General features: G+C 43.4%; 1 protein-coding gene across 5 annotated transcripts in view; it reads right to left on the bottom strand.

Moving 5' to 3' along the window:
* Positions 1–14,243, bottom strand: part of LOC144762305 (exportin-5-like) — a 2,106,094-nt gene that overhangs the window by 56,980 nt on the left and 2,034,871 nt on the right. For all 5 annotated transcript variants that reach the window (XM_078647454.1, XM_078647456.1, XM_078647455.1 and 2 more), the window contains one exon: positions 8,277–8,438. In XM_078647454.1, coding sequence (XP_078503580.1) covers positions 8,277–8,438 — 162 coding nt within the window. The remainder of the gene's footprint in view (positions 1–8,276; positions 8,439–14,243) is intronic.

Genomic DNA, 14,243 nt, shown 5'->3' with positions numbered 1-14,243 from the left:
AGCTACAAAGCAATTAAAAGCACAAAGAAATAGAGCACTACGCCTATCTAGGAATAGCCCAGGCGATACAAACAAATTCAATAACTACAAGCAAGCCCAGATAGCTTTTAAGATCGCAATACGCAGGGAAAAACAAGCGCTTTGGACAAATTTTGGCTGAAACTTATTCATGAAAGCAAAAATCCCAATTCAAAGCAATTCTGGTCTCTCGTAAACCGGGGTCTAGGAGGTAGAAGTGGTGACGGTAATGCAGACATTAGCGCAGACGAATGGAGCCAGTTCCTATTATCGCATTTTAAAGACCATAACAGAAAGGATGACTTGGGCGTGCTTTTTGATAATAAGCTTACGTTTCTAAGCCATGCCAACGCGGTGGTGTCAGCCTCCTTCTTTACCCTGAGAATGGTGAAGAAACTGCTCCCATTTCTTCCCCCAACTGCAGGTAAAACCTTAATGTCCTCCCTGGTGTTATCTAAGGTGGATTACTGCAATGGTCTATTGCTTAACGCACAAGAGCAAGTTCTGAGCAAATTACAGCTTGTCCAGAACGCTGCTGCAAGGATTCTCATGGGCATACCCAAGCACGCTTCTATCTCTCCCACAATTCGTGAGCTCCACTGGCTACCAATAAGAAGCCGGATAAAGTTTAAGGCCATGTGTATCATTCACAAGGCCTTGAACAACAATGGACCTGATTTTTTCAAAAGAGCATTTAAACTGTACAAACCCAGCCGAACATTACGTTCTTCCTCGGCCCAACAGCTCCAAATCCCATGCACAAAAAAAGTATCATGGGGAGATAGACGTTTTGTAGTGGCAGCATCAAAACTATGGAATCAGATCCCTTCCTCTGTTAAAGATCAATCCTCACTACTTCTATTTCGCAAACATCTCAAGACTTGGCTCTTTAACCAGTAAGACGTCAGTGGAACCCCTGCAATCTGCAAACTCCAGCGCCGAGACACCGAAAGGTATTTGCGCGCTTTAGAAATTTAAAAAATAAATAAAATAAAATAAAATGACCATCCCAAATCCCACAGTTCAGCTAACGTGGAGATTTTGTGTTTAGAATCCAAGAGTTCATGACAACCTGATCTCAGTCGCTCATTTACTAATGTGACAGAAGTGCCAATAAGTGAGGGTTCAGCTGGAAACAGTGACTTACAGTCGGAGACCGCAGTGCCATCGGATGAGCTAAAAAACAGGATCCCATGCTCCATAAGGAAAGCCAGGGCTGAAGGAGCACCCGGCCCAAACGGTCTTCCCCAGGGTATGTTAAGGTCATGAAGCAGATACTCGAGGGGACGAAAAAAAGGATGAGGGGAAGTAAAGCGACAAATTTGTGAATTAATAAAGAAGACGTGAGAGCATCACCATTTTCGCGAGAGCCACACTCTCCGCGAATGATAGAGCAAGTGTCTTCCAGAAAGACATCTGGGATGTTAAGGAAGTGGCTGCTAATGTAAGTCTGCCATCAAGCAGGTCCCGATCTTGATGATAAACCCAGAGACAGAACATGGTCGGTTGCCAGGTGACAAGAGCCCCATTACTCATTGATGCCAGGTCAGTTAGGTTGGGAGCAAAGAGGAACAAACAGGACTTTCCCCAGTTCACATGCAGCCCAGACAGATGAGCAAATCGGGTCAGGATAACAGGTATTTCGTTCGGGACATGTTGGGCATCTCTGAACACCATCACTCACTGCTATACCCCAAGTCTCTGCTGAAGATTGCATGGCCAGAGCCAAAGGCTCTATTGCTAAGGCGAAGAGCAGGGGAGAAGAGGGCAGCACTGTCTACTGCCTCTGTGAACTTGTATAGGTGCAGATATGAGGACTCTGGTTCTAACCTTTTAGGTCAGTTGGTCATAAAGGAGTTTCACCAGTCGAAGATACCGAGATCTAATACTATAGCACAGGAGAACCTCAGAGAAGAAGGACCACTCAAGAGTGTTAAACGCTTTCTCCAAATACAGTACTAGGCATCCAGAGTGTGGCCAAGCATGAGGGGCATATCGCAAGAGTTGGCGTAAATTAAAGGAGGTAGTACGCGCCTGAAAAAACCCGTTCTGGTCTGTATGTATAAAAGAGGGTACTAATGGCACCAGCACTTCTGCTACAAACTTGGCCAGTATTTTATAGTCTGTGTTCAACAGTACCAGCAGTCGATAAGAGGCCAGATTCATGAGCTCCCTATCAGGCTTCGGAAGGAAGCTAAATGTGGCCTCACAGAGAGATTCTGGAAGGTGGGAGGATAAGAGTGCCTCGTCATATAACTTCTGGAGAAGCGGGGCTAGGAAATCTGCATAGGCTTTATAATATTTGGATAGGAAGCATTCCGGGCCTGGCACCCTTCCAGTGGTGATAGTCCGAATCATGTCCCAGATCACTGTATGTGAGAAGGGAGCATCAAGGTCTGAATATTGAATCGGGGTCAATTTAGGGAAGGGTAGCCCAGACAGGAAGGAGACAATATCCGATTTAGACACAGTTAATATCGATTTGTACGGTGAGGTGTGTAGCGTATCGAGCCACCTGGGGGCGGTAGTGCAGTTATCAGTTGTATTGGCTGTTCCTGCCGGATCAGCCATGCCAGAAAAAAAGAACCCTAACAGTCCGCAGTCGCGTGCATTTAAGCCGAATGTGCCTTGTAATTTAGGCATCTTAACCGTTCCAGCAGATCAGTACAAGTTTCTAGTGCCAGGAGGTCTCATTGGATCGTGGACAACTCGCCCTCATGCCGCATCTCTGCAACCCAGGCAACAGCCTCCCAATGTCACCTTTAGCTGATCCCATTCTATCAGGGGTGAGGAATGCGTAACTGTATTTTTATCAAAGTACTTGACAACAGCAGTACATAGGGAAGCGTGGAAAGGTGGGTCCTCCAGCACGGCCGGCTGCCGGTGGGGATCGGGGGAGGCCCAGTATATATGTATGTATATATATCTCGGCCCAAATATTCAGTGTGTGTAAAGGGGGTTAGTAAATTGGCCGCGCGTAATATACAATCTATTCTAACGTGTAATTTATGTGGGTGGGAATAGAAAGAATAAACATGGGTAGTGGGGTTACGAGAACTCCAGTTATCCACCAACCACCTTTAAAGCAATCAGTCCTTAAGTGCTGAGGCAATGGTGGAGGATGCTGTACATTGTAGGGGGGGAGGGAGGAATGGTCCAAACTTCTGTCTAAGACACTATTACATCACCTGATATCAGGAGGTTGCATCACCTGGAGAGTACTTGTGAAAGCCACTGTGTAAAGTAGCCCTGATCAGTATTGGTTGCATAAATATTGCCTAACAGGAGGAGATGCCCATCAAGTCTGCCCTTAATGAAGATGTATCTTCCCTCGCCAGGAAAGGGGTCCCTGGGCAAATCCAGATCAACACTCCTCTGGCATAAGAGGAGAAATTTGCGGTGAAAAGCGTCCCCTACATTTGAGCTGTAACTTAGTCGCTTCAGAAAGTGTTAAGTAGGATTCCTGTAGGAGAGCGATGTGAGCAGCGCAGCGTTTGAGATAATGTACCAAAGTGTTACGAGATGGGGTGTGCTTACCACAGGCATTCAAGGTGATAAAGTTCTGATGTGTCATATTATAGCTGGGTGGAAGAATGTATAATATCTAAATCTGAGAGTGTACATGTGACTGCATAGGTGGGCATGGACGGGATCCCTCAGGGGGTGAGTGCAGTAGAACTAGTGCAACATAAAACTTAAACCTGGTGCCGACATGGTTTATTGACAATACCAAAAGGGCAAACCTCAGGAGAAGGCTGCCCAAACCTAGACACAAACTATGTCAAAATCCCTAAAGAGGTAGGCTTGGGGGTATGGGGTTACACAGGTCATTCAGAGTATCACCCCCTAGCATAGTAGAGATAAAGGAGGTCCCAACGAGCATCCACAGCCAACCAAGCTTCCATCTCCATTTAAGTACACCGCCCCAAACTGACGATGAGCCCTCCGCCTGCCCTCAGCAAGCCAGGCACCCCGTTACTTGGAGAGACAACATCCATATGCAATAGACAGTACATTCAGAAGAGCAAAACAAGATATCAGCAAAAAATATTATGCAAACCAAAGTGGTTAATAGATCAGATAATGTCATCTGACATCGGTGGGGTGATAACTGGGAGGATCGTTGAGTTGGTGTTCCGACAGACAAGCAACAGAGGAACCCTAGTCCCCTGAAGACAGATTAAATGCTGCATCCTGGTCAGAACCAGAAATGGTATTGCTGATCCGCGCAGCCTCCCAGAGAGCCCGCCGTCGCACTGCTATAATCTGTTCCAGATTTGGGACGGCCACTGGGCCGGGGGTGGCTTTTCCTGTGCTGCCGGCATGATCCAGGTGGGCACTCCGCAGTCCCCCGCCCTCTTCCTCCTCCATTCGGCCAGGGAACAGTGAACAGTTCCGAGGCCTCAAGGGAGTCCCAGGTCACCTGTGGTGTATCAAAGAATCTTATTTTGTCAGCAGATTCTACACAGAGCTGCGCAGGCAGAAAATGGTAAGGAAGATTTCATATCCAGTGGTTGGAGTTTCTGTTTAACTGCCAGGAAAGAACTGCGTTGGCGTTGTACTCCCATGGTATAGTCCAGAAAGAACAATGCACGTCTGTTCTCCATCCTGATGTCCTTTAATTTCAAGGTTTCACACAGGATTGAGTCTCTGCTGGGATAGGGTGATACTTTGAAGATTAATGGTCGGGCCAGTGCCAGCTGCGGGTCTTCGCGAGGGCAGCGGGTGTGCCCTCTCGGCGGTGGAATAGGGCGACAAGGAAGTTTCAGGCACTAGTTCCATGAGCCATCGTTTAGTAAATGCGACTGCATCCTGGCCTTCCGCCCCTTCGGGAAGGCCAATAAGGCGGATGTTGTTTCGTCTTAAACGACCCTCTGCATCTTCCACTCTAGATTCCAAGCATTGGATCCTAGCGCCAAAGTCTCACAATTGTTGTTCCAGTAGCTTAGTAGTGGGTTGGATCTCCAAGAGAGTTTGTTATGTGGCTGTTAGTCGTTCAACTAATTTCCTGTGATCTGCATGGAGAAGCGCGAGAGCAACGTCCACATTGTTGATTTTAGATTCTAGGGAGACACAGGAGAGCTCTAAAGCTGCCAATACCACATCAAACCGGTCACCAGAGTATGGCGGTTGGTCCAGGAAATCTATTTGATCAACTTCTGAAGTCGACAAGGAAAGTGAGGTGGTTCTGGAGGTGGCAATCCGGGTGCAGCCCATCTCAGCGATCCCCAGCAGCAAGGAAGCCATGCAGTGTGAGCAATCAGGACCTGACAAGAGATCTGCCAGGCAGCGTAGTAGTAGTAAGAGGCCTGGTGTCGTATCATGGGTAGTCCAGGAGGTGGGCGCAAGGAACAGTCATGTGACTCACCGTTCTCTTCCTTCAAACCAAGGTGAGGACCCAGCTCCCAAGCGCAGGTGTTAGTGAGGAAGAGGCTAACAGTACAAGATTATAGGCCAGCCCACAGTTGCCCATCAGTGGATTGTGGCACAATGGAGCATGTGCAGTCCAATATGTAGATGCCTAGGACAGTGTAAAGGTCACAACTTTAGTAGTATAGAAATAGTAGGGGTTGGTTTTGAATTGAGGTGGGGTACCACACAGCGGCGCCAGTAGAAGCGTCAGGCATCCCCAAACAGTGCCAGCCGGAGTGTAATGCACCCACCTGCACTGGGCAGACTGGCACAAATTACAGGTAAATATGGGGCAATCCCATAGAGCAGTGGCCCTCTTAATTCAGAGGGGATGCTCAGGCAGTCTTTGAATGAGGAACGGGAATCCATCTCCTCTCCAGGGACACGTAGCAGGTCCTGCCTTAGGCTATGGGCCAACATTAGTAACCTCTGGGGAGCTGACAGCTTACCCGGTAAGCCCCGTGATGGAGCAGAGGTTAAGTGTGAGCCAGGTATGGGCAGCAGACCACTATGCGCCCGAGACCCAGCAGCATACACAACAATAGCCTTCCAGCAGGCGGGCGCAATTCCTCTGAGGGCAACGCAGGATGCCACACCATTGGAAGTAAGCTGCAGACCCACCTCTGTACAGCGCAGCGGTCCCGCCTCCTGATAACTCGTCTTGGAGGGGCCACATCGTCTCTGATGCCCTTCTCTGGCCCTCTCCCAGTCCTGCGAGCACATAGCAGTCTCGAGAGCTGGCTACTACCGGCTTCCGACATCCAGTCCTATCGCTGCATCACACAGCCCGAGCCAGGCCACAGATCCGCAGTGGCTGTTTACGGGTCGCCCCCAGATTATGTGGCCGAAGGATCACAGAGGAGGCCTAGCAGGGGATTTTCGGCATGTGGATGCCTTGCTTAGGGCGAGAGAAAACGGTGGATAATGGGGATGGATGGCTGAGTTGCGTTAAACGCATCTGGCAGCTTGGCCCTGCAAGTCACCCCCCCACATTATTTTGCTATATGCAGTGGATGAGCTACTTTGTTGTAAACCCAATAAATTACCTTCCCCTAGTTATGGATGTGGTGGATGGCTTTGGTTTCTTCTTGGGGCTCAGGTCAACTAGAGAAAATCATTTATGTTGCCCCTAAGGGATCAACTGGAGAAGGAACTTATATCTCGAAATATTGTTGACCGCTTTACATAGGTCAATGACCGTTTGCAAGGGGTTCCCCCATCCATCACAGGTCAAATAGTGCTATCCACAATGGGTCTGATTCACCATCTCCTTTGTGATTATCCCAGTGATTCTCCCCAAGATATTTTATATAGAACTACCGGGCACAAGTACAAAACTTTTATGTGGTTGAAAATGGGCCAATTCATAGAATCGGCCCGTTTGCTACCGCAAATAATCATTTTCTAATATACATATACTAAATTGTGATTCGGTAACTCGTTACCAAATCACTATTTGGTTTAGGGATTTAGTATGTGGAAGGGTTGTGTTTAGGGCATTCCTTTCCTAATACTGAATCGCAGTGGTATGTATGAATGTTTTGCGACCGAATTGCGGTTGCAAAACATTCATTTTTTCTGACATCATGAAGGAGGGCGTAACCATTAGCAAATGAGAAGGGGTCCCCATTCCCTTTGAGAATGTTAAGCAAAATATTTTTTTAGGTCAAGGCACTGGTCGAATGGCCTTCTCTAAAAAACGAAACTGAGCAGCTTCCTTTTATTTCTTTATACATATACACAAACCATTTTCCTTGAAGGAAAATGGGCTGCATTCAAAAAATTTATATTGCTTTATTTAAAAGCAATCACAGACATGGTGGTCTGCTGAACCCACCAGGCTTCTATCCCTGTGATGGATGCGTTTCCTAATGGATCACAAACAGTGACCTACCTAATTAATATTCATGAGGAAGGTCGATTTGTGACCCACTAGGAATCGCTATTCAAGACCTTTATATTTTGTACATTAGGAATCGCGCTTTCCTAATTGCAATTCAGTAAGAATCGCAATAAGGAATTTGCAGTCTCTAAATTTTGTACATATGGCCCTACATTCTCTGATGATTGCCTTTCAGCTGTGCTACCTTATGACACAACAACACTGGGGAGTGAGGTACACAGCCTACAAAGAGTCATTTGAAACTAAATATTTGGAGTGAGATCTATGGGCAACCCTACTTTTATAGGAGGGAGCATACATGGAAAAGAAAGCTTAAGCAGATGAAGCACGTACAACAACTTGTAGAGTTAGAAGTGTTTTCCATGAGATCAGCAGTCTTGGTATTCGAAGAACTAACCCTGTGAAAATGTCACAGATACCAAGAGGAGATACTTCAAGGCCGCAAAGCCTACAGAAAACCCCACAAATAACCGATTTTTAAAGATGGCGTTATATTTCTATACTAGTAGATATTAAATGCAAACATTGAGATTTCCATTTCAAAGGGTTGATTCGAAGTTCACATTGGGAAATACTGGTTACGTGCTTTGTAAAGGTAAGAATTTCAGGAAAATCATAATTTCGGTGCCCCTTAAAGAGTAAAGTATTAAAGCTACCCAAGAGTCAATACTGAAATAGAAACTAACGCAAATCAAAATAGTACCCAAAGACCTGAAAATTCCACTAAAACATTTAAGGATCAGAATTAGGAGAATGTAGCATATTTGCCTTTCACTAAATCAGAAAAAAAGTGGTATGAGCATTGAAAGGCCAGCCCTTAAAACAGAAAAATATTTTGTATACAGAGAAACAACTCTTAACTCAGCAGGTTTCCTTCTGTCTACATTAACCCTCCATAAACAAATACAAGCCAAGAAAAAGTTTCCTGCACACAATTACATACCTTTGTGCTGTCTTCAAATATCCGTCTGAAATAGTATGCAAGGTTGGAATCTGGTTCTTTAATAGTTGGATTAAGTAGCTTCTGATCAAACTCCTTCAAGTAAAGTTCTTTTACATGTGGGACTGTTTTCATCACATATGCCAGTTTACTGTATCGAGGACGCTAAAGAAATGTAAGACACAAATGAAAAGTTAGGGATTGTTGCTGTTACTGTACTCAGTCAATGTTAAGTCTACACTTTAACATTACATACTGCTGAAAAGTTCCAGGAAACAGATTATTTACCTTAGTCACGATGTACTACATGCCCATTGGCTACTTGTTGGGACTTATTTCTTGAAACTTTGAGTCGGTCGCTATATAACTAAGTTAATCAAATTTGAAGACCGTTGTGGCCCTACGACATCGCACAGGTCTATGCCTTATTATTCGCAAATAGTGCACACTCCCTGAGGTCCGACTGCCAACAAACCTCAGAACACATAACATTGACAATTCTAAAGTGTGAGAGGGCACATACAGTGTTAATTAGCGCCTTGAGACCCTTTGGGTGAGTAGTGCGCTTTATAAATGCTGTGATTGATTGATTGATTGATTGAATACTGGATGTGCACTCTCACGCTTTAGAATTGTCAACACTTTTTAACTAACACCGTGTAGTACACAGATTTGTATTCATGAGACGAGAAAAATACGCTTTTTTAACTTCAGTAACACCATGCAATGTTGATATCCGGTCTGCTTTTCCAACATACCTGTATGATGACTGTGAACATGAGCTTTGTTAATAAAAAGATTTAAAAAAAAATAAAAAGTAATAGGATCTGCTGCGCCTAGAGCGGGTAATGATCAAACTGTTCTAAATTCTGACGCCGCTATTGATTTGGAAAGCTTGCCAGGATTGATTCTCCACCATGATGAAGCAACTGCTTTACTCTCTGTCCAGAGTGCGACGTTCGCAGCAAATTTAGTGACTTCCGAAATTGTGCAAGTTTCTGATAAGGCTGTAAATGCTAATACTCCATATAGCACATCGATACCTTTGGTCATGACTTTGGCTCAGTCTATACCCCTTCAACAGGAGGAGCTCGGACAAGTAGTCTTTTCTCCAGCTGCAAAGTCTGCCGGCTCCTTTTCTAATCTAGACCCAGAGTCAGAGTCAGTGGGGGGCTTTCAAATGAGCATTAAATATACGCTAAATCTAATCTTGGAGGAGGTACGCAACCTGAAAAAAACTAAGAAAGCAGAACTGGCCTCGCTCAATTCACGATTAGAGAAGATCGAAACTACAATGGCAAGCAGACCAGTCAAGCTCCAGGAGGCAGAAGAAAGGATTTCAGTCTTAGAGAAGTCAAAGCAGTAGCTAAAAGCAAGCATGCACTTGAGAATAAAGTGGAAGAATTGGAGAACCACTCCTGAAGATCTAACCTTCGTATAGTAGGTGTTCCAGAAGGACTGGAAGGTTCCCAAACCCTGCAATGGGTGAACACTTTCTTTAAACAAAAAGTCATCCCTGAATTTCAAGGCGATCTTACGATCACTAGGGCTCATCGCGTGCCAGCTCATCCATTCTCGAATTCTACGCTGCCTCGCACCATTCTGATACATTTTGCTGATTTCCGTGTAAAAGAAACAATTCTAACGAAAGCGATTCAGCAGCGGCAGTTCGCAGTAAATGACACAACTAAGTGCCGAATGTTGTCAGACATGACGGCTGCAGCGGCACTTCGAAGGAAGGAGTTTGTTAAAATTCTTCATTTATTTAAAGCGAATGGGACACAAGCTTCAATTGCTCAGCAATCTAAGTTGAGAGTCCTTGTAAAGGGGAATTTTTATATGTTTACTGATGTAATTGAGGCTCAGGAGTTCCCAAGAGATATTTCACAAGGTCCGAAGGACTAAAAGATACGATGTTTGATTTATTATGGCTATTATGGCAATGAGGATAAAATAGGGATCTAGAAAGAATGTTAGTTCCTTAGGGTAAAAATAAATGTTGTTCTGATTTTGGTTGCTATGAAGGGGACTAAAAAAGAATGTTAGGTTTAATATCAAGGTCTCACCAAGTAGGTCACATTGCTGGGTAGGTTGGGGTAGGATCACCGGGGTGTAATTACATGACACCTGGGATTAATAAGGGGAGAGAGAAGTGGTGGGTGTGGTGGAGGGAGGAAGGTCTACTTTTCGGGGGGGGGGGGGGGGTCACAGCCTAAAAGGGGGGAAAATGAAGCCTGTTATTTTTCAAGTTTGTGTTGATTATATGCATCTATTGACAAAAATGATTCTAGGTAAGATGGTGGGTGGGTTAAAGTGTTGGTTTTGTTTTGCTTACGGCTAATAAGCAATTGTTGAAAGGGGTTTCATTTAATGTTAATGGTCGGAATAATCACAAAAAAATGCGTGCAATTGAAATGTGGTTAAAAACTGAAAATCTGGGGGTGATTCTCTTGCAAGAAACACATATTCCGACTGTAAAACTTCCAGAATTTCCCATGTTTAGATCTTGGGCAGCTTATAGGGGATTTACGTCGTCTTCTGCCTCTCATAGAGGGACCGCCATATTTGTGATAAAAAATCTACAAGCTGACTAGGTTAATTTTGGTAATGATCAACATGGGCGCTGGTGCTGGGTTACATGTTCATTTAGAGAAAGATATAGACCGTTAACATTTATTCGTTTTTACGCACCAGTGGAAGACAGTCATGAAGCCTATGAGGAGTTGTGTCAAACTTTGATTCAGGTTCCTGGTGACTGAATTGTAGGGGGGGGATTTTAACATTCTTATGAATCCCCAATTAGATTCTTCGGTGCAAGGGAAAAGACAGGCGAAACCTAAGTCTTTTAAGGTTTTGCTAAATTATGGAGCAATTCTAGATTTGCATGACCCCTGGCGAGCAGCGTTCCCTTCGAAAGTTAAGTACACATGTTGGCCAGGTCGGTTTCGTTCTTCATCTCGCATAGATTTTTTTGGGGTTTCCCAGTGCTTACATTTTTCTCAGCAAAAATTATTTTATAACGGATTCTCCGATCACGCAAAGCTGGCATTGGAGATAGACTTGGGGGTTAGTGTTAGACTCCCGAAGCGTTGGATATTAAATAAGCAATATTTCATTGATGAGGACTGGGTGAAATCTATGGGGTCAGAGATCAAAGAATTTCTAATTCGGAATAATCAGTCTGCTTCAATAAATGTAGTCTGGGACTCACTCAAGGCTTTTATTCTTGGGTTAATTATTGGAAAGGATGCAGCAATTTCAAAAAAAGTTAGGGAGGATAAGAAAATTTTGGAATATAAGATTCAAGCACTCCACAAGGTCTTTTTGCATAATCCCTCTGTTTCTAACAAAAGCCAGCTCGATCAGGCTAAACGTGAACTAAGTTCTGCTTACTATACTCAAAGTGAAACTGTTTATCAAAAGTGTCGTCAGAAGATATATGAGGAGAGCAATTTCACGGGCAGACTCTTGGCATGGCAGGCCAGGGAGCAGACGGCGGCGAATCAAATTAAAGCATTAACTTGCCCCTTGACTGCCTTGTGTACAGAGGACCCGGTGCAAAATGAGGAAATAATGCTCAATCATTACGAGTCCATTTATGGTAAGCTTCAGACGGTGGATGGTCTATTATTAGAAAAACTTCTCCATGATAATCGACCACCTATACTCTCAGAAACAGGAAAATTATCTATGGCTAATCCCTTTTCTATGAAAGAGTTGGAGAATGTTGTAAAGAATGTACCTAATGGTAAGGCCTGTGGTCCGGATGGGCTTCCATTAGAATTTTATAAAGTTTTTTTGGCTCATTTTCAGATTTCTTTCTTCAATTGGTAAATTCTATGTTAGAAGGAGGGATAGTTCCAGAATCCTTTAGACAGGGAAACATAGTGAGCTTTTTGAAGAAGGGCAAGAATAGTAGGGATCCTAATTCTTATCGCCCAATAACGCTGCTAAATTCTGATTACAAAATTTTCACCAAACTTCTGTCACTTAGGTTTAATCAGCATGCGACAAAATTGATCCATTCGGATCAAAATGGTTTTATCACTGGCAGACAATTAGTTACTAATACTCACTTCTTGACAGAGGCTTTGGATTATTTTGACACACAGAGGATACCAGCTTTAGTTTTATTATTAGATGCCGAGAAGGCTTTTGACCTCGTGGTATGGGAGACATTGTTTACAATCTTGCAGCATTTCTGTACTCCATTGCAGAGTATATCTTTGATCCGTAATCTTTATGCTGATGCTGTAGCCAATGTAGTTATTAATATGGCTGTGGCAGGGACACTTAAAATTAAACGAGGCACAAGGCAAGGGTGCCCTTTATCGCCAGTTCTATTTGCTTTTTTCATCGAGCCCTTGGCGATAGCAATTAGGAACTGTGCTGATATTTGTCCCCCAATTCCATCAATACCAAAATTGAAATTGTATGCAGATGACATCACGCTTATAATTAAACAAAAAAAAAAGTTCCAAGGCAAAGTCCTCCAGCTTTTTGAAGACTTTGAGGCCTTAGGTGGCTATCGTATTAATAAAGGGAAGACCGAAGTTTTGCAATGCGGGAGAGTAGCTTTAGATCTGCACCCTGATATTCATACCTCTGTCAACACTAATCCAAAGAGATACCTTGGGGTATTTTTTACTGAATCTGTCAGAGATTTAGATCAACTGAATTTGCTCCTCTTCTTCGGAAAGTTCAGGGCTTGTTTTCTCGGTGGAGTTTGCTCCCCCTTTCTATTTTGGGGCGAGTAGCCTTAATTAAAATTTCTGTTCTTCCGTTATTTAATTTTCTTTCTTCAACTATTTCATGCACTTTATCAGGTTCTTTTTTTACTCAGGTAGAGTCTATGTTTACAGCCTTCCTTTGGGTAAAAAAACACCTCGTATAGCACTCAGCACTTTACATGAAGATTTGGATCAGGGAGGGTTAGCTCTTCCAAATCTTAGGGATTATTACCATGCGTATTTTGCACAATATTTATCTAGATTTAAATTTTTACCGCAATCAAACTTTTTTTGCAATAGTTTTATGAATTTGATGTGTAAAGACAGTAAAATTCATTCCCCCTTGTTGATTTTTAGATCCCCGAAACGTGTGCGTTATAAGTACCTTCACTGGGTTTTTAAAAAACGGCAGGCTTTGTTCAAAAGATACTCCATTCCTGTAATTAATTCAGCTACATTGTTACCCCTCTGGCTGGGGTTAAACAATCGCTACATCTTGCGTCAAAATGGGCAGCAGCCGGATTCGTAAAAGTTCTGGATGTTTTGAGAAATGGGAAATGGTTGACTGTAGCTGAAATGTCGCAATTGATTTTTAATGACTTTATTTTGCTAAGTTCATACAGAACATTGTATACATTTTTTGCAGAAACAGATGTTTCTCATTTGGTTGAACGGAGCCAGTTGGTTGATGAATTACTAGTGAGGACATTGGATAAAAAGACAGGTGCCTGGAAGAAATATCTAGCTTCAGTCAAGGGAGTGGATCTTGAGCAAAAGGCAATTAAAAAATGGTCGGATCATGAAAATTTAGAGATGTCATCTCATATTTGGTCAGCTATCAATAAACTCAACTTTAGCACATTGAGAGGGGCGAATTGGTGAAGGATGTTGTTTTTTTAGCAAATGGCAGCTTTATCGAACTCCCTACTCACTATCAGAAATGTATGCCAACCAATCTTCTCAATGTTTTCGCTGTATGAATTATCCATTGGCTAATTGGTCTCATATTATGTTGAGTTGTCCCAAAATTCACAAGTTTTGGGTAGATCTATTCAGTTATTTGGAGTATGAATGTGACATACAATTGGCTGTGAATGACAAATTAATTCTTTTTGGGTTCGATCCTGATCTTCCTTTCATGGATCCAATGATAACATTCTTATATATAGTAATGGCAGTAGCTAGATCGCTTTTATTGCAAAAATGGCGAACAGATTTGATTCCTTCTGTTTTTGAATGG

The sequence above is a fragment of the Lissotriton helveticus genome, chromosome 6, assembly GCF_964261635.1.
Source record: "Lissotriton helveticus chromosome 6, aLisHel1.1, whole genome shotgun sequence".
Lineage (NCBI taxonomy): Eukaryota > Metazoa > Chordata > Amphibia > Caudata > Salamandridae > Lissotriton > Lissotriton helveticus.
Note: the sequence above shows the minus strand (reverse complement) of the source record. Positions and strands in the feature narration are given on the sequence as shown.